Below are 20,750 nucleotides of genomic sequence, written 5' to 3' on the forward strand. Positions count from 1 at the left end.
TAGGCCTTGAAGAGGTGGCCCCTGCACACTCAGGGAATGTGACAGAGCAATGGTCCCCAAAGATGTCCATGTCCTAAGAAACCTTCGGATATATTACTTTACAGAAGAAAAGAGACATCGCAGATGTGATTAAATTACGGATCTTGAGATGCAGAGATTTTCCTGGATTATCTGTGAGGACCCAATGCAATCACAAGGATCCTTATAAGAGAGAGGCAGGAGGGCCCAAGTATGAGAAATAGGTGATAAAGAAGAAGTCAGAGAGAAAGGGAGATCTAGATTCAAAGATGCTACGCTACTGGCTTTGAGGATGAAGAGGCCAGAAGCCAAGGAAGGCAGGAGCCTGAATAAGTGAGGGAACGAATCTGCACCTAAAGCCTCCAGAAGGAATGCCACGGACTTTTGACCTCCAGAACCGCAAAATAATTAACCTACTTTGTTTTAGCCCACTCAGTCTGTGATGATTCGTTACAGCAACAGTAGAAAACTAATACAGGAAGTTTACAAGCCTGGTCAGAGAGAGAAGATGGCACACGCAACTTTGGTATCATTCAGAAAGTGACGAGTATAAAATGTAAATACAAAAATATTGCTATGGAAATGCTGATAAAGTGAGTACTTCTGGCTGGAGAGATTAGGGAAGTCTCCGGGAGGATGCAGTTCTGCTGGGCCCTGAAGGATTGCTAAGATTGTAAGAGGGAGAGATACAGGACACAGCAGGAGCAAAAGCATCGAGCTGGAAGGTACAGAATCAAAAAGCAGACCTAGGCTCTTCTGACCAGCCATTTTCTCAGAAACAGAAATGACTTGATTTAAATTTCATACATCCTACTTAGGATATAATAGGTACCTAAGTTTGTAAAAAAAAAGAACGTGTACCAGTAATAACAGTCAACAATTGTATTCTATGTGATAAGTTATCCTAAGAGTTTAAATACAGCCTACAGATCTTGTGCAAGAATCCGCTCTCTGCAGAGACCATGTCATAGCCGAGGGTGAGCCTGGCTCATCTGCACACAGGCAAGCTTGATAGAGATGAACAGGGAACTGCCACGGGTCAATCAATATACATGGAAAGGCAATTCTTTAAAGGGCAACTATTAATATTTATAAACTAGACATTTCCTACGACTTCACAGGCAAGCTACACCCAACAATGGAATCCAACTGAACACACATAGCAGAATGAGGCTCTGAGGGCTCAGATAAATGCCGTGAAGGACATTAGAATCCAGTCTCGTTTGGGGAGGTTTTGATTGCTTTGTTTGTCCAAAGTCAGAGCCCATGATCTTGAGTAATCACGAATGGCTCTCATTTAGCCTAGGTTTGATCTGAGGTGATTACCCGATAAAACACACATTTAAGGCCCCCTGTTTTGCAAGTTGGAGAGCAAAGAATGGGATCGTCCAGATTGTTGATCCTCATTGCCAAGGTCACATGGATCATCCTCAGGGCATTACTTACGAAGGCAATGTCTTCCCAAGATGGCACCTGTACTCAAGTGCCTGGATAATACTTGCCATCTTCTTTATCTTCTGGTAAAATGGATTCCTTTTTGTCCTGCTTACATTCATACCAGACAAATTCACTGGAACAGCTGGTCTCCACAGGCCTGCTCCTGTGAGAGTGGCCTGCAGCTTCTGCAGAAGGGTCCGCATCTACACCGGAAGCCCCTGAATCCCAGGCTGGTGCCGCGTGCTTTGGAGGCCAACATTCTTCACGAGGAGAACTGGGCAGTTTGCAAGCGTCCTCATTTCTCTTACTCCCCGTCTTCCCGTCAAAGCCCAGATAAGTAACCTCAGACTGGCTGCATTCAAAAGGGATTTTCTGAGCCATTCTCTCTTTTCTCAAATGTTTATCATGAAGCAGAGGCTGTCTGTTCTGTCTTTCATCATCTTCCACTGGAATACTTGGCACGTTATCCAAGAACAGAGGAGAAGGACATCTGAAAGACCTGAGTGAGGTGGGAGGATCTTCAGCAAAGTATAAGCTGGCTTGAGTGCTTTCGAGAGTAGGTAGGACCTAATTAACCAAGAAGTAAGCAAACATCGAGTTAAGCTTGACCTACCTCTCCTTTTACCCTTTTCCTGTCTACCTGTGAAGGACTGTGCTTTTGTTTTCATGAAATCAGTTCTACTACAGAATTTTGAATGAGAAGGTATTAAAGATTAGCTAAACCCTTCGTTTTAATGAGTAAATTAAGTGACTTGAAGCAAAGGATAAAAGAAACTGCATTGAATTGAATATCAAGAGACCTGACCTTAGGCCTAGATTTGCTACCATTACTTTTTGACCTGGGGTGAATCTCTTACCATTTTAAAAAAATATGTTTTTATTGATTTTAGAGGGCAGCAGGCTAATTTTTAAGTTGATAATTTTATATGGCCCTCAAATGATGCTATAAATATCTAAATGGCCCTTGGCAGAAAAAAGGTTCCCCACCCTGCTCTATCACCTGGAACCTTCTATTACAACCCTGCAGCTTTTCCTTCCCCACCATCTCACAGAAACAGAACTACCTGTGGTCTTAGCCACATGAAATCCAGCCCTCTGAGCCTTTGCAGGTGTATATTCTATCCCTAGAATGTCCGTCCATCCTTATGGCTGCCTAAATCCACCCTGTTCTTCAGGGCCTACCTCCACTGGCCCCTCCATCAAGAAGCTTCCTTGACTTCAATCAGCTAGAATGTACTAATTCCATGCTCCCATCTACCAGGATCCTTATCTTTCTGTCCTGAATCTCATGTTTCCTGAGGTCACGCTCCCTGTGGATAGTGGGCTTGAGGGCAGTGACTGTATCTTAATCACTGCAGTATCCCCAGCACCCAGCACAACATCTGGCCCTTGCAAAGTAGGCACTAAATAAATATTTGTTTATTGTAAACAAATAAATGAATGGATGATTAAATAGATGGACAGATGAATAAAAAAAACAATAAGGGGAATACACACTGCATTTTTAATGGGCAGATCTCTTAATGAAGGTTGAATAAAATATTATCTCCCAATTACTATGTCTCTTCCTTAAAATGTTTGTGGTTCCCTGGTTCCACCCAAGAATGACCTCTACTAGGGTACCTGATGATGCGACATTTCGACCTAGAAAAGCTATCTATTAGATGAGAATTCTATTTGGGGGGCTGGATTTGTCTCATTAATAAAGAATTTACTTAGATACACATTTATCCAATTTAGATTTTCCATGGTTCTGTGGATTCAGTTTTTAATAAAACTGTGTGCATACGTACTTCATCCATTGATGGTCTTAATTTTGCCCGTGTTGCAGCACACTGGCCCGCCAAAGAGAAGAGCTTGGCAGAAAAATTCCGAGGGCAGGGAAACACTTTCTTATCTAGAAATGAGACACACGAATCGAGGCCTCTCTTCTCCATCAATTCCATCAGGAGATCCCTCTAGGAGGAGAAGACAACCTCATTTACAACTCTATCAGAAAGGTGGCCCCGGTGCAGAGAGGAGGACAAGTCTTACCAGCTGAATGTGCTTTGGGTCATCCAACACCACTTTACAACCGGTCAGAACTTCCATTATCACCTACAAAGGACACACAGGAAGTCACTTACGTACATTAACTACATCCACATATTAGTGGTGGCTAGTAACCTTAACAATGAATAAAGTTCATTCCAATTAATGAATTTATATTTTATTACTGATTGATTACTCAAAATTAACGTATAACACAATGAGTAACAGGAGATCATTTGTTGCATGACATTGGTTAATAAAATCAACCAGGTTTCAAATGTCCCACTCAATTGAGAGCATTGTCGGTACTTACGATGCCAAAGCTGTAGACATCTGTTTTAGTGGACAGCTTGCCCTGCCTGATGTACTCTTCCGGCATGTACCACAGATGGTTACTGCTGCCACTGCTCATGCTTATGGTGGCGCTCTGAGGCTCCAGGTGGGGTCGGAAGTGTGCCATGGCGAAATCAGTGAGTTTGGGTTGAAACTGATCATCCAAAAGTATGTTGGCACTAAAATGATGTGCAAGGACAAACAAGACAAAAACATCATGAAGACATTGTGGTGAAAAACAACGTGACGAGCTCACCTTCGTGTCTCATTAATTACAAACACGGACAAAATAGAGCCATCCATAATTTTCCATGAACTGTAGGACATATTCTCATTTCTCTTCATGTGAGAATGTGTCCTAAATCCAAGTGTTCTATAGAACCAAAAACCAAATCCTGACCTAGGAACCGTGGGCATTTCGGATTTACAGCTGCCTACGTGGAGTTGGTGGATAAGGCTGATGGTTCGTCAATAGGAGACACTAACGTGAACCAAAGCAGCCTTCCGTGTGCTCTTCTTGCACGTGATGGGAACAGGACCTGGGTCTTACTCAGCCAGTAACTGTCAGTTCTGTGCACGGAGCTCTGCTGTGGAATGCTCTGCCTGCAGCCACTCACCTGCGAGGTTTTGAGGAATCTTCGGTGGCCCTGCTTTAAGGATAACCCTACCCCACAGTCCCACCCCCCTGGCTTCTTTGTCTTTCAGTCTTGTTTAAAATATAACCGTCTAAAGAGGCAAAGTCTTGGAGTCCATTTTAGCTGTTCGTCACATAAAAACCTTAATAGTCACTTCACATCGTGGCTGGGAGTAAGCGTGAGCTTGTTTGACCTTGGAAGGGCTGCTGTAGGAGGGGTTGGAAAAGATAAGCTGAAATATAAAGATTTCCCACAGCCCACCTGGCTCTGTAGCCGCTGGTGGGTCACTTCACCCCGGAAACCTCAGCAGCATCTTCCCTCTTGAGTGAAATGAGGAAAACAACAGAACTCACAGGCACAGACATAGCCTACTGCTGGGCATGCGCAGTAAACGCTGGCTTAGGTGGGGGTTAGTAATTCCTCACAAGAGAGCAGATGGCCATTGAGAAAAGAGGGAGGTGGGCTAAGAGAAAGTTATCTGCTTTTCAACTTTGTTAAGGGCTTGTTTTTGTCCCCTGAAACCAAAGCTAGTATATCCCTGCCCATCCCAACGCCAGGCGGGACCTGTGGAGTCCCACACACTCTTGTTAAACGTGGTGAATAGCTGCAGGATAAACACAGGAGATTATTAATTCTCAACAAGTGTTGGCTCTCACGAAAGCTCCAGAGTCCCTGCTGTCCCTGGACGAGCAGGCTGACAAGCAGCTACTCCACACGTTTGAACTGCGGGCACTGCTGTGATTCCGAATAGTCAGTCTTGGCTCTGTTTCAAGGATTTGAAATGGAGGCCTGGAGAATTCTAATCCAGACTTTGTCTAGGACTCAATTGACAAACAAAATGATGGGGCTCCCTGAGATCGGAAAGACACGCCTTAAACTTTATGTCACTCTCCCTCCGCTGAAGGTGGCAGGAGAATCGCAAATCCCAAAGGACCCACCTTCTGCATAAGCCCTAGAGCCCCTGCCTGTGTGCGCTCCTTTCATTAATGAGGAGAAAGTGGGGGAGGGACTTGTATCTGGGAGGCGGCTTATCTCAGAAGCACAGTCCTCGTTTCTCTCCCTGCCTTGTCTTTTCTCTCCTGATATTTCAAACGCAGCAGCTTCTAAGGCCAGCCTGGGTCTCACACACCTCTGTCGCTCCTCCCCCATTCTTGGGTTTCTCATTTGGAAAACAGCATTAACTACCTGACATCCTTCTGAAGATGAGGAATATACTAGAGCCAGATCCTCCCTTCTCCTCATCTCTCGGTAAGAACAGACATCTAGTTCATAATTACTTCTTCCACGGGTGTACACTGCACTCTTTCAGATCAAGGCCAGGGCTTCCTGGGATGCCCTGATCAACTCTGAGTGCCGGGGTAGTTAACGCAGGAGTGTGGCAGGCGTGCCAGGAGTGAGGTGGGCAGGGAGGTTCGTTAGCTCTCATCACCAGGACCAGCCTTCCGCCCGCCCCTCCAGCCTCTGCCGCACTCAGGGCCGGGCCCTCCTCTGCAGCCGCCCCTCTTCATCTCAGCCCCGGAGGAGGCAGCAGAGCTCCCAATGCCAGATTTCCCTTGTCAAACTGCTAGCCCTCTTCTTCCTCCACCAGCTCTGAAGAAGGTTTAAAGCGGAACTTAGAATGCCAGAGCCATGAGAATGCAAAAAGCTCAATCTGTGGATCACTCAGACTCCCAAAGAATAGTTCTTTCCTAGGTACAAAAGAGAAAAAAAGCAGTAACAACAAAACCCCCCATAATCTATTTATTTGACCCTCAGCAGAGCTGGCGGGAAGCTTTCGGCAGCCGGTGAAGCAGTTCTGTAAGAGGCGGCCCGGGGGACCGCGATGCGTTACCCGGTAAAACCCACGGAGGGTTCGGGGCAGCGAGCGGCCATCAATAAGAATGCGAAATTGTCCTGGGACACTGTGTTCACACTTTGAATAACGACATTTGGTGGAAAGACAAGCTGTGTACCAGCAGGCCTTACTGTATACCATAAATTCTGAGCCCAGTGATTTACTCTGTTCTAAATAGAGGTTAATGGTAGCCGAGGAAGAAGGATGTTCTGTTTCAGAAAAGTGGGAATCGCATAAGGCCCGTCAACAATCAATTCTGCCTAATTCTTTCCCCTGCTTCTACCTCAAATAGAACGTTCCAACATAAAGTGCCTACAGCTCCCACGTAGGTCAACTGAATGCGTTTAACCTGTCGGGGTAAATACGGACTAAAAAAAATAAAGACAACAAAAATAACTGGACTCATGTAACAATATGGTGCAGCTTGCTAGCTATTGTGGCTACCAGAGACACAGGTGAGAAACACCCAATGGCCCACACACTTAATTTAGTGTCTCTGCAACCTATTTCTTCTATTCTTTCCCACAAAACCACTTACTGTGACGGAGAGGCCTCTAGATCATTCTTCCACAGAAGGATCAGTGGTAGGGTCACGAAGGAGATGGGGAAAAGCCTCCACAGGTGGTGACTTATATCCTCACTCTGGGAATATTACTTCATCTCCCTCTTGCTAAGAGTCTTTACGACAATTCTTTTTGGGGGGGAACTGCATCCCTCGACGGTTACAAGAATTGCTTTCTTTGCTCACCAGTTTGTCTCCTGATTCAGTAGAAGCCTGTGGGCCTTAAATATAAAGCAAGATGATACACCTAGCTTATAATGCAGGATTTGAACGTAAGTGCAAATACCATGTTTGACATGTAAGTGCATTATTGGTTTTTAAAGATACATTTATTTTTATAGGATTTTATGGGACATTTATTGGTGCCCAGTAGCCCAGTCCCTGAGTGCCTGGCAACTCTCAGGAAAAGTCCAGACTCCACCCAATAGGCCCCAGAGATAAAGAGGACCCACATGGCCTCTGGTTGACAGCCTGAGGCGACAGGGCATCTTGCTGTCTGTGTTACTGCTGTTGCCACACCAAGATACCCCTCATCGGATGAGGCAAGACCCAGTCTCCCCGGGAGCCTGCAGGTGACTGGGAGAGGTGCACATAGCTCCCCCTGCTGCAGTGCATCTGGCCAAAATGATGCGAACAGAAACCCTTACTCCCCGCTGGGATGATGCAGCTGTTTCTTTCCCAGTGAAGCCAGGCAGGACTCAGAGACAGCACTAGAGCTCAGTGTTGCTTTGACAGGTGCCTTATGAGTCCTATGCTCTCTGTGAAGGCCCAGTCAATACAGGGTATTCCTCCTGTTGGTGTGAAATTGCATCTCCAACCGAACTAGCACAACTCCCCTGAGCCTCCATTTCCTGTGGGTAAACAGATCTGATAGTGCTTAACACACAGGATTGTTACAAGGATTAAGTGAGAAAACACAAGCAGGGTGCCTGATATTCAGGGAAGGACTGGAAATGTGCTTTGAAGGATGTGGGTTGGCCATTGTCCATTCTACACACACCACCTGACCTTAAAGTCCCAGGGAACTTGGTTGGGTATCTCTTGAAGTTCAAGGACGCCAATTTGAAATAACAAAGGTACAGAGGTTAGAGGATACCCTGGACTCTGAGGGCCCTTGGGTTAGCTAGTTTCAAGGCATCAACTGAGTTTCAGAATAGTTCCAAAGAAGTTCTGGAAGAATCTACTAAATGAACATTTCCAGGAATTTTAAGACCATGGAAAGATAAAATATAAGGTATTAGAGGCCTGGTGCACCAAATTTGTGCACAGGGGTAGGGTGGGGGGCCTCAGCCTGGCATGCGCCCTCTCGTAATCTGGGACCCCTCAGAGGATGTCGGGCCTAAACAGGCAGTCAGACATCCCTCTCACAATCCGGGATGCTGCATGCACCAGTGACCATACTTTTCATATAGGTGAATGGCATCTTGCTGTTGTATGGGCAGCTACATTTTTTTGCCCTCATTATAAAAAGTACTACATAACATGATGCTTCTGAGGCAGTAGTACCATTTCCCCATCTTATGGGTGGGAAAACTGAAGCAGAGAGAAATTAAGTAATTGGCTTTGTCACACAGTTATAAGTGTCAGAATCAGGGCTGACCACAAAATGTGCAAGCCAGAGTCCATGCATGTCATTGCTGCATCATCCTGTTTTTTCAGTGTTAGAGTAGCCTTGCCAGGTTTTAATTTTTAAATCTAGGAGACTGTTCCCAATATATAGGGTAGGGTCCCTAGGCCTGGCCAGTGATCAGGGCCATTTGTGGGGCAACCAGCTGGTAGGGCGATCGGGGGGTGGAGGGGGTGGAGGGAGGGGGGACCCTGTTGGCACCCGACTTGGCTGGCAGCCAGGCACCACTTGCTGGCCGGCTCCACCCCCTGATCGCAGCCGCCAGTCGCCTCCCTCTCAGGGAGCATCTGCCCCCTGGTTGTCAGTGTGTGTCATAGCGACCATTTGTTCCACCGGTCGTTCCACTGTTTGGTTGATTTGCATATTAGGGTTTTACTATAAAGGATTGTTTAGTACATATGTGTGCATACATGTATGTATCCATGTGTATAAATAAATGAATGTGGGGGTTTGGAGTCAGTGATGACAAATAGAGTTAATAGGGGAATTTTTAATTTATATAAAATTGGCATCCCTTAGAAAAGAATGAACATATTTAGATATTTTAGAAGAAAGGAGAGCCCTAGCCTGTTTAGCTCAGTGGATGGAGCGTTGGTCTGCAGACTAAAGGGTCTCCCAGGTTCGATTCTGGTCAAGGGCATGTACCTTGGTTGTGGGCTCCTTCTTGGCCTGGGCCCTGGTCGGGGCACATGCAGGAGGCAATCAATCAATGTGTTTCTCTCATATCAGTGTTTCTCTCTGTCTTTCCCTCTCCCAGTCTCCCTAAACATCAATGGAAAAATAGTCTCAGGTGAGAATTAACAAAAGAAAAAAAGAAAGGAGACTCTCAGGAAAAAATAGGAGAGTCTGAAGGAAAAGAGTTGTTTATATCTAAAATGCTCCTGAAAAACAAAATATTTTTGTGGAGGGAGAGGAAAAGGGAGGAGGCTGGTTAATTAAGCAAACAAACAAACCAACAAACTGCATTTCCTTCAGGCTCTGCCATTCCTACTACATAGAGTTGGAGCAGGCTCACCACACAGATCAGCGCTGGGAGTGGAGGGGGAGGCTTGGGTCCGCAGGCAAGCATGCCACGGTCGTAGGAAGGGGCCCACTGTGGCTTCCTACTCCCCTTCCCAGCCACTCAGTCTTCTAGTCCCTTGCAAAGGAAACTCTCTGTGACTTGCTGCAACCAAACATCTCTGACCAAAGCCGTGCCTCCTTCCCTCCTTTCTTTCCCAGGCCCCTTCCCGTGGACGGAAGACTCTCTCACTTGGCAGGAGACTGACGGCAAAACGAATGGATGAGAGAACATAATCTCACAGGAAACATTAGAAATGTTCGCCAGGAAACGGACAGGGATGAATGTCTGGGATGAAAAATGCCTAAGCTGAAATGCATCTGAATTTAAGATTGTTCATAAATGTGAAAACAATTAAGCTCGGGAAGGGATCGGTTGGAAAAAGCAAGAACGATCACTGCTTTCAGAGGCTTTTACGGGATCCCGTAATTCAAAAACATCTCCGTCCCCCAAATAAAAATGGGAAGGTCATTTGTCAAGAGCAGAGACGTCAACTCTTTAAGATTCTTTTCTTTAAATCCTTTTCCTCCTCAAATTCCACCATCTGGAAATAAAGTTTTGTTTTTATAACATTCTCTTTGAAGAGTTCAAATTACGAAGACATTTTTGGGCACACGAAACCCACCAGGCTTCTCGAAAACACTTTTGAAATGTGGGCTTGGCTTCCTCCTTGGGTGTCCTTGGCACGGCGTCTCCCGGGAAGCCTGTTTGCTCTCACTGCTTCACCAGGCGCGGGTCCTGAACGCACACTCAGGCCCCGTCTCCAGTCAGGCCACCGCCTGCTGCCGTTTTCACCAGGCGTCCAACGTCAGCATTTCCAAATCTGCACACGTGAATCACGTTCTCCTTTCCTGCCGATTTCCCTGTCTCCGCCCAGTGAAGCCAATGTGCCCCCAGAGACAATGATTCATCACCGAATAAGAGCGTGATTGTTGGGCCCACACACGAGCCCCATCTCTCCCCCGTCTACAGAGGTGTGACAGAAGCAGGTTACTAATTTCTGGAAGTCTCAGCTTCCTCCTGTGTCAAACTGAGATAAGACCAATGATACCCAAACTCGGGGTTGTTGGGGAGGTTAATACATTGTCCAGTGGGCTCTTAGGTCAGGTCTAAAGTCCTCGAGCTCTCACTGACTCCCCTGATCAGTCTGTAGCCTGTCAGCTACCCCGATGTATTAGCACTTACTAATGCAGGCAGGGAGGACTGCACTTACTGGTGTTTAAGGGCTTTCTTTCTTTTTTAACATTTTTAATTAAAAAAAAAATTTTTTTAATTGATTTCAGAGATGAAGGGAGAGGGAGAGAAAGATAGAAACATCAATGATGAGAGAGAATCATTGATTGGCTGCCTCCTACAGGCCCCACACTGGGGATCAAGCCCACAACCCAGGCATGTGCCCTGACCAGGAATTGAACCGTGACCTCCTGGTTCATAGGTCAATGCTCAACCATTAAGCCACACCAGTCGGGCTAAATTTTTAATTTTTATTGAGGTTAACATTGGTTAAGAACATTATGTAAGTTTCAGCTGCACAGCATTATCATTTGATATCTGTATACACTATAGCATGCTCGCCACCAAAAGTTTGGTTTCCATCTGTCACCAAGCATTTGATTCCCGTTACCCCTTACCTCCCTGCCATTCCCCTCCTTTCTCTGTGTTCAGTGCTCTTTCTTTATACTGTTCCCTTCACCTGCAAAGTACGCCTCTCCCTCCCTCCCCCCACTAATTTTTATCCAGGCCTCTCTGCAGCCTAATATTCACTTCCTCCACAAAGTTTTCACTCTACTGCCCTGGATTCCAGCGGCTCTCCTTTCTCCAAGTCCCCACTGTACAGCTGCACTATATGCCATTTGACTCTTACTCAGAGACTAGCTTCTGTTGTTTACATAAGCATGATGTTGAGTCTATAGAAGATAGTAGTAAGCAAACATGTTGATATAGTCAGTTTGTTAATTAAGAGAATTTAAAACCATAAGTAGATTAGACCTCTCTTCATATGGCAAATATGTGGCCCCAATGTTGCCAAAACATCCTCCCATATTCTTGGCAGACATCACTAATTGAGTTCAGAATGCACACCCTCCCCCACCCCCAATTCCCTTTCAATATTGCCTGTGGGAAATCACTGCCAATCAATCAAAGATGAAATGTGAGATGAAATTGACTTATCATCGCTGCTATATAATCGCTACTATGTAATATAATCGCTCCTTTTTCAGATGAGGTAAATGAGGCCCACATGGTTGAAATGACTTATTTGGTGCAAAATAGTTTGTTGTTGTTGTTGTTGTTAATACTCACCCGAGGATATTTTTCCATTGGGTTTTTAAAAATATTTTTATTGATTTCAGAGAGGAAGGGAGAGGGAGAGATTGAAACATCATTGGTCAGCTGCCTCCTGCACGCCCCCTACTGGGGATCGAGCCGGAAACCCAGGCATGTGCCCTTTACTGGAATCGAACCTGGAACCCTTCAGTCCGAAGGCCAATGCTCTATCCATTGAGCCAAACCAACTAGGGCCACTGGTTTTCTTTTTTAGAGACAGGGGAAAGGAGACAGAGAGACAGAGTGAGAGAAACATGAATGTGAGAGAGACCAGGGCCAGGGATCAAGCCTTCAACCGAACTACGTGCCCTTGATGGGAACTGAACCCCAGACCCTTCAGTCCAAGGGCCGACACTCTATCCAATGAGCCTAACTGGCTAGGGTGCAAAATTATTTTTTAGTGGCAGAGCCAGGACTAAAGCTTAGCCCTCTTTTTCCTGTGTTCAGTGCTCTTTCAATTTACTATAGTTAATTAGAAAAAAAAATCGTTTTATTCAGCTACTCATAAGAGATTAAGTAACTGCTGATTACAAAGCGGAATTGAAATGAACTTTTATCTCCTCTTTTCTTTAGGTGTATATAGATAATTCCAGTGCAAACCAGTGGCTGAGCGGTCACAGGAAGACAGGTTTCAGCTCACTATAAAGGAGGCTCTAATCATCAGAGCTGCGCCCCGATGGTGCTCTGACAACTGCTGTGCTCGGGCCCAGGGCTGGCTGGATGAGACACTTGGGAGGTGGAAGAGGTAGCCTCCACTAGGTGGGAGAAATTACAGCTTATTGCCAAACCCTGGGCAGTGCCTTATATAGGTGATCTCCCTCCATCCCCCACCAACTGGGAGGAGTGCAGTAGTAGCCGGCTCAGTTCCAGATAAGAAGACTGAGCCTCTGGGGATTCAAGGAATTCGCCAAAGGTCAGACAGCCAGCAAGTAGCAGAGTAGGGATTTGAACCAAGATCTTCCTGACCCAAAGGCCATACACGTAGCCAGTGACAAGAGACAGAGACAGCAATGACATCTGGGTTGGTTGTTGAAAAGGGGGAAGGAGAGAGAGAAGACTCGGGAACAGGCAATTCGGGACTTTGCCTCTCCTGCTCTAGGGTGAGCGGGTCTCTGGAGGTACCTCCTTAACGTAGCTGAACTCATCCCCACTCTGAAGATGATCAGGATAAAGCATGACCAGGATTTTAAAAATGAAGGTTCACATCCTTCTCCTGTTACAATCCCCAGATTTGGGTATAGAGCGCAGCACACAAATAGGCAGGTGCAGTGTCACAGAATTCGAAAGCAAGAAGAGATCCAAAGTGAGATCATCCGGTTGGCTCAGATCAAACACGTGAGAAGAAACCCGAGGCCTGAGAGTGTGAGGCTGGGCTTGAGCGGATTTCCTGTGCTCCTGCCCTGTCACCTGCAGTGCCGGCGCAGGCACCTTTTCGTTGCTTAGACAAAGGTGCTGCTCACACTTTGGGCTCCAGGCTGCAGAATTATGACCTTACAATCTTCATTTCTTAAGCTATTTTAAAAACCACAAAGGCGTGAGATCACCAAGCTTCTTTTGTAGATGGAGGTAATTACAGGGAATGAATGAAATAGAACTTTCAGACATCACTTAGTAACTAGACTCCTTCTTGAAGTTTCTTCAGCCTCCTCGGTTTGAAATAGAAAGATCTGATGCCAGATTATTTTTTCTAATAAATATTATTTTTATTATACAATTGTATAAATGTTATAATTATTATAAATTGTATTTTAAAAATTTAAAAACACAGCATAGAAGTAATAACTACGCCATTAAGTTAAAAGCTACATCTCTCTGTCTAAATACAGCCTTATTTATATTTTGGTATGTTTTACTTTCTATTTGGTATGTTTTACTTTAATCTATTTCTTTAATTCATAAATTTGTAGTACTATAAAGTTATAATCGTGTACTCAATGCTACTTCAATTTGGCTTTTTTCACTTAATCTCACTTTATGCACATTCTTCCAGGTTATTTCATACTATTAAAAACATTATTTGATAATGTCAAAGGATGTACAATAAACTCTTCTGTGATCCATTATCTGAACCCCAGATGCAGAAACGAAAATAAAGGTAACAATACAGTATCTCCCATTTCTCCAACACAAACAGAGCCCTGACTTACTCATCAAAAGATCACTGTTTAACACGTTCTGAAATGTCCTTTTTTTTGTTTGTTTTTAGTCTATTATCAGGGCTGTGTAACAAAATGACAGACCTCCTAGAAGCTGCCTTTCCTTACAAAGAATTAAAAAATTAATAGACAAAGGCAGAGAAGTAAGAATTCCTAAGAGCACTAGGCAGTACACAGAGGAGCCAAGAACCAAGGAGGCCCCCCACTTAGAGCAAAGTGAAGGATTCATTTAAAAGAAACTCGGAGGGTAATCTAGGTCAGCCAGTTTAAGTTTGGCTGAGACTGTTGGGAACTGAATGTCATTACCACCTGGCAGATGCTCAGTGCCTTGAATGAAACTAGTAGGTCTCATTCCAGTTTCTAGAGATCAGGTGTGTGCATCACCAAAGGAAGTGCCGGCGGAGGGGGGGGGGGGGTGTAATCTACTGCTAATTAACATCTTTGCTGGCAGGCTTAGCATAAAGTCAAGAGTTGAGTGTCTGTGAAAGAGGCTGATTTGCTCTGGAGCAGAGAGGAACACACTTATGAACAATTGTGAAACCACAATTCTCAATTAGTGCCCATATACCACAACTCCACACCCTGACACATGCCCGGGCGGGCATAGTCTACAGATGGTTATGTTGGGTCTTTGAGCCCTTTGAAAACCCAAAAGGCAGCAATCGTGGCAGCCCCTTCACCAACTAAAACAATAAAATATGTTGCTAGTTGCATTTCCAGTTTAAACCCTGCCTGTCCCATGAAATTCTCCCTGTCTGTGATCGGATATCTTTCGGTATTCTGCATCTCCATTTCTCATCAGGCACTCATCTAGTGTGTTCCTTACATGATTTTATACTTCAGCACATCCAAACAAGTACTTATCCCAGGGATTCTGGCCTGGGATAAGTGGCCTCCTTTAAAATTGTGATATCTACTACTGATTCCAGAACCGTTCTCTTGCCCCTTAAACCCCAGAGAAGCCTCGGAGTCCCTTGAGAGAGCCCTGCTTATTAAATCTAGGTCCTCAGACCAGTTAGACCTCAAGGCTCTATCCAACCCCAACCACATTCCTTACCCCTCTCCAGTCTTATCTTTCCTTATTCCAACCTCATCCTTTCCTCTCCAATCAATCAATTTGTCTTGCTTTTGTTATATGGTTGGCAATTCTTTTCTCTGTTCCATTGAACGTATTATCACCTCCACCAGGAATAGTCTCTTCTCTTCTTTCAACTAATCCACTGCCATGACCTATCTCCTCAAAGACCTGGCTTAGAACTACCTAATTAGAAGAACATTCTCAGACCAGCCATGCATTGGGCATAGTGAGTGGTGCATTGTATACTTTCTGTGATTGTGTTATCTCTCTGATCACCAGGAGGAACCTTCAAGGACAAGACTATGATCATCATGGTCTAATACAATGCTCTGCACACAGATGTTCCATGAATACTTATGAATTAAAATGAATGTAACTTTTTTAAATGTTCAAAAAGTTAGTTAACACAGAAGTGATTTAAAAAAAAAATAGAGCTTAGTTTGTGGATCCACTTTTCAAACACAATAAATTGATGACAGAGGTAAAGTACTATGGACTGAATCCAACCCCAACCACAATGAATGGTTGTGTCTTCCCAAATTCATATGTTGAAACCCTAAACCCAAAATGATGGTATTAGGAGGCAGGTCTTTGGGATGTGATTAGTTATGAGGATAGAGCCCACCTAAAAGGGATTAGTGCCTTATAAAGAGGCCCCAGAGAGACCCCTTGTCCCTTCAGCCACGTGAAGACACAGGGGAAAGATGGTTGTCTATGAACAGAAAGTGGGCCCTCACAGAAAAAGAGCAGGCCTGCCTTGGACTTCCCAGCCTTCAGAACTGTGAGAAATAAATGTGTGTTGTTTATAAGTCACCCATTTTATAGTATTTTGGTTATAGCATTCGGAATGAGTTAAGACAGTACGTGAAAGAGAAGTAAAAGGAATGATTAGCCATCAGATCTTAGCCTCCTCCACTGCTATTTCCACCATTTCTTGACCAATTATAACAGGAACTACCACTTGGTGAGTATACTCTTTGCCAAGCACCATATATACTTTTTCATATTACCCTAAGATAGAAGCTTTTTTTTTTTAAGAGTTGTTTGTTTTTCAATCCTCACCCGAGAATATGTTTATTGATTTTGGAGAGAGAGGAAGGGAGGGAGAGAGAAACATTGATAAGAGAGATAAACATCAATTGGCTGCCTCCCATACGCACCCCAACCAGGGGTCAAACCCAAAACCTAAGTATGTGCCCTGACAAGGAATTGAACCCGAAAGCTTTTGGTGTACAGGATGATACTCCATCCACCTGAGTCACCCCGCCAGGGCAAAGCTGTTATTCTTTTATTAGCATTTTGCAGAGGAAGAAACTAAGGCTTAGATAAGTTAAGTAAATTGCTCAGAATCACAGTGTAAATAGAAAGCCAGCTTCTGCTGAATTAAGAGGAAAGGATGGAAAGAGGTGGGAAGGAAAGTACATGGAAAAGAAGAATCATTTGGTCACATTTTGCAGAGTGGCATCCAGTCCAATCTTCATGCCTAACTGCGGTGGCTGCAGGGGTGTGGCCCAGGTCTCTCCTTCAGGACCCAGGGAGACACTCACTTCCCATCGGGGAGGAGTGGCTGATGGCTCACAGCTAAACCCAAGCTGGGATTGTCCTTGGAAGAAGGGAGCTGCCTCAGCCAAGCTACAGCCCCTCTCAGGGCCAGTCAGATGAAGGGGTACAAAAACCTGAGCTCCTTGCCTCACTTTAGGATATTTTTGAAGGGTCACCCAACTTCAGCAGTCCCATAGAATCAGCCAAGGCCTCTAGGACAATATTCCAGCTCAGCTGTCCCAACCGCCCAATTCTGCCTTCTTCCTTCCCTCCCTGGCATTTGTTGTTCCTGAGAGCACACCCCTAAAAATCTCCCGCAGGCAAATCTCTGCCTCTGAGCCTACTTCCCGGGAAGCTGACTGAAGAAACTAAACATCAGTGGGAAAGCAGAAATCAGGGGCCACTGTCTGTGCTTTGGCCCAACAATTTTCAATCTTTTTCATCTCATGGCATACATAAACTTATTACTAAAATTCTGCAGCCACCAAAAAGGTCTTATATTTTTTGCTGATCTGACAAAAACAATAGGTATCATTTTGATTCATTCACACTGGACAGTTATTATTGTTTTAGCTGCTGTTAATTTTTTATTTGACAATCTAGGGGAAACGAGGTCAGTGCCCCTGACTAAACAGTCAGGCATTTCAGGTATTGCATATTTTAAAAGTTCTCATGGCACACCGGTTGAAAATCCTTTCTCTAACCGGAAACCAGGAGCAAGATGCTGGAGTGACACCTCCAAATCTCCTCACCTAGTGTGTGATAGCTGTGGGAAACCTTGTGACTGGGCGGAGCCTGGATGTGCATCCCTCCACCCCACGTTCCCTTTGCTCCGGTTGGTGGCCTTCCCTGTCCCCCTCTCCCATCAGTACCCAAACCTCGACATTCTCTCTCTTCTCACCCCTCTTTCCTATCAAGCTGCGTTTTCAGGAGAGTATTTGATCAACTTAGTCACACAAAAGGAAAATTAATTAAATTCATGTATTACTGCTTGGGATTGAAAATAAGCTCTTGCTCATTCCAAGTTTAAACCAAGGGAAGGATTTGTCCAGCAAAATTCCAGATATTTACTTATTTCCTCAGTTAAAACATATTTGAGCACCTTCTGGGCAGAGCTGGGCAGGAGCTGTGTGAAAGGGGACTGTTTTAGGTTAGGGGTGCCCACCACAGCCTTTAGGAACTACCGTATTTTCTGGTGTATAAGACGACTGGGCGTATAAGATTTTCCTGGGTTAAAATGTCGTTTTATACGCCGGAAAATACGGTATATTGGACTATATTGATGGGATTATATATAATGGATTAGATATATTGGGCTACCGTATTTTCCGGCGTATAAAATGACTTTTTAACCCAGGAAAATCTTATACGCCCAGTCGTCCTATACGCCGGGAAGTATGGTAACGGCAGTGGCTGACACCACCGACCTCTGAGACCTCCACTGGACGTCCATCTATGTCCCAGGTGCCATCAGGGTGCACACTCATTTTATACTGATTTATGAGGCCACTAGCAGCTGATGAATCACCACATTGCAACAGGAGCAGACATCACTGGGTGGATCCCCCACTCCTCCAGAACTAAATAAAAATCTAGTCTTTTCATATGGAGTTCATTTTACCAGCAAAACAAAGAAATAAGCAATCAGTCCCTCTTCTGTCAACTCAAAAGCACACGAAAAGCTTTTCTCAAGATCCTAGGAGATGGTTCAGAAGAGGCAGCAGCCTTTTAAATACAGTCTTCCCGGCTCTTCAGTAGAGGCATGTTTAGCTACTTATGGACAAGTTCACGGTAAAGGGCACATAGGAAAATTTTTGCTACAGGCTATCTACTTTCTGAACAATTCCTATGACTACTGATGGAAGATGTTACTTCTAAATTTCTCATGTCTCTAAAATGAACACGGGCCCTGGCCAGTTTGGCTTAGTGGATAGAGCATTGGCCTGCGGACCCAAGGGTCCCAGGTTCAATTCCCAGTCAAGGGCACGTACCTCGGTTGCAGGCTCCTCCCTGACCCAGGCCCTGGTCTGGGTGGGGCACGTGCAGGAGGCAACCCATTGATGTGTCTCTCTCACATCTATGTTTCTCTCTGTCTTCCCCTCTCTCTTCCACTCTCTCTAAAAATCAATGGAAAAATATCCTCAGGTGAGCATTGACAACAACAACTAAAGAGTAAAGGTCAATAAAGGGCCATATAATATATATATATATATTTATATTTTAAAAAGAAGAAGAACAGGGGAGTTGCTGTTCGGCTTGTCACAGATGAATATATACAGCTACTAGGCAGCAGGCTCAGTAGAAAGAGCAAGACACTGGAGACTCAACAAAGAATTTTAATTGCCAAAGAATTTTACTGTTACCTTGCTAGGAGTCCCCCCTATAAGTCAGTCACTTAACCTTTCCTTTAACCTGGGTTTTGTTTTGTTTTGTTTTTTGTTTCTTTTTAAGGGAGATTAATACAGGTTTAGTTCACAGTTTGCTATCAGGTATAATTAATAAAATACACAAAACTGTCTATCCTACATTATTCACTAATAATTCCCCAAGATAATATAAACTCTCCCTTTGGCAACATAAATGTAGCTTTTTAAAGTTGGTAGTGTGCTTTCATTAATAAAATGGTAAGATTTTAAATATTTCAATGAGCGTTTTTAACGTATACATACATGCCAGGGAAACTAGAGGCAGAAAATAGTGTGAAGTCTGGCTCACCTGGAGAAAGGGACTTGCATGTGGAACCTCAAGCTCTGGGAGAACTTACCTTGAAATACTGCCACAGATGACCGAGCATGGGACCGTGTTGTGCAGGTACTGAATGGCTTTGGCTGTTCCGATTAATACACTGATTCGAATGTGCCAAGAGAGTGGGGCTGTGTTCCCCTAAAAAGACAAGAGTAGTTGCTTTAGTTGCACTTTCGGAGTGAAAACCAGGCATGTATTCATTACATAGAAGATTGCCAGAACAGAAGCCGGTGGTGAGGTGAGGGGTGCTGGGCTTACAGTAATGGATTTTTAATTCAAGAAAGGCTTTCCTCTACTCCCAATAGCTGTTCTAGGCCTTTGTAGCTAGTGAGATACCTAATAATGTTAATACTAGTTTAATCAAATTATGGGTAATTATGTTTAACAGTTCATTAAATAAGATTTTAAAATTATTTGTGGCATAATAGTGTGGGTAATTGAAAATAATCTTATTTTATTCTCATCTTAACTGAAACCTATCTTATTGGAATCAATTTTTAAGTATATTTCAAAAAACACCTTATGCGAAATCATGGCGTTTGTTCAACCTCCTTCACTTTAAGGAGTCTTTATCATTTTTATGTTTATGTGTATTGAATGGTACCTTGGTAATGTTATATAAATAAAAAATGATCTGAGAAGTAAGGGTAATTGGTGTAAACTCATTTGACACGTAGAATCAATAAGGAGTAAGGACCCAGCAAATCTTTTGGCCACCATATTGCACATCACGTGGTAACTCGGGTATTTATGCAGTCTTCTAAGAGTAAGAAATTAATTCATGGAGAAGTCCTCTGCCTCCTTGGGAAACTCAGTGTAGGCTGTCCCCTTGTGTGAATGTGCACACTGGGCTCCCAGCTCTCACTGAAGGTTTCAGCGGCTCCCAGGGGCGTCAGGGGCGTCAGGGAATTGGAGTAGCAAGAAGAGTAATGGAAATGACTTACTACGCACTGTAATCTGTCAAAAAGTGATCCGTTTCTCATGTATGGATAAACCAGGCAGAACTTCTCACTCTCTGTAAAATACGCGGCCAACTCCAGTATGTTTGGATGATGAAATCTTAAAACACAAATATTTAAATCCATCAAATTGCTTATTCAACAACACCCTGGCCATGGGGTGGGGAATAGGTGTAAAGCAGAATATAAATTTGTCCAAGAGAGAAGTAATTTCATTGGACACACGACACAGATTTGCTTGCCAAATTGGTCAATTTGTTCTAACAAATACTAGTCATTCTTTGATTGATTGTGACCATGCAAATACAAATAGAATATCCAAATATAAGACAAAATTTAAGAAAGCAGAGAGTTCTTAAGATTTGGAGTGTTGGGAACGATTCAACAAATAGACAACAATACTGA

At 44.1% G+C, this 20,750-nt stretch overlaps 1 protein-coding gene across 1 annotated transcript in view; it reads right to left on the minus strand.

Moving 5' to 3' along the window:
• Positions 1–690: 690 nt before the first annotated feature.
• Positions 691–20,750, minus strand: part of IRAK3 (interleukin 1 receptor associated kinase 3) — a 60,697-nt gene continuing 40,637 nt past the window's right edge. The window contains 6 exon segments of the mRNA XM_054718885.1: positions 691–2,022; positions 3,249–3,413; positions 3,490–3,552; positions 3,800–3,998; positions 19,406–19,524; positions 20,331–20,445. Coding sequence (XP_054574860.1) covers positions 1,498–2,022; positions 3,249–3,413; positions 3,490–3,552; positions 3,800–3,998; positions 19,406–19,524; positions 20,331–20,445 — 1,186 coding nt within the window. The 3' untranslated portion in view covers positions 691–1,497.

The sequence above is a fragment of the Eptesicus fuscus genome, chromosome 7 (assembly GCF_027574615.1).
Source record: "Eptesicus fuscus isolate TK198812 chromosome 7, DD_ASM_mEF_20220401, whole genome shotgun sequence".
Taxonomy (NCBI): domain Eukaryota; kingdom Metazoa; phylum Chordata; class Mammalia; order Chiroptera; family Vespertilionidae; genus Eptesicus; species Eptesicus fuscus.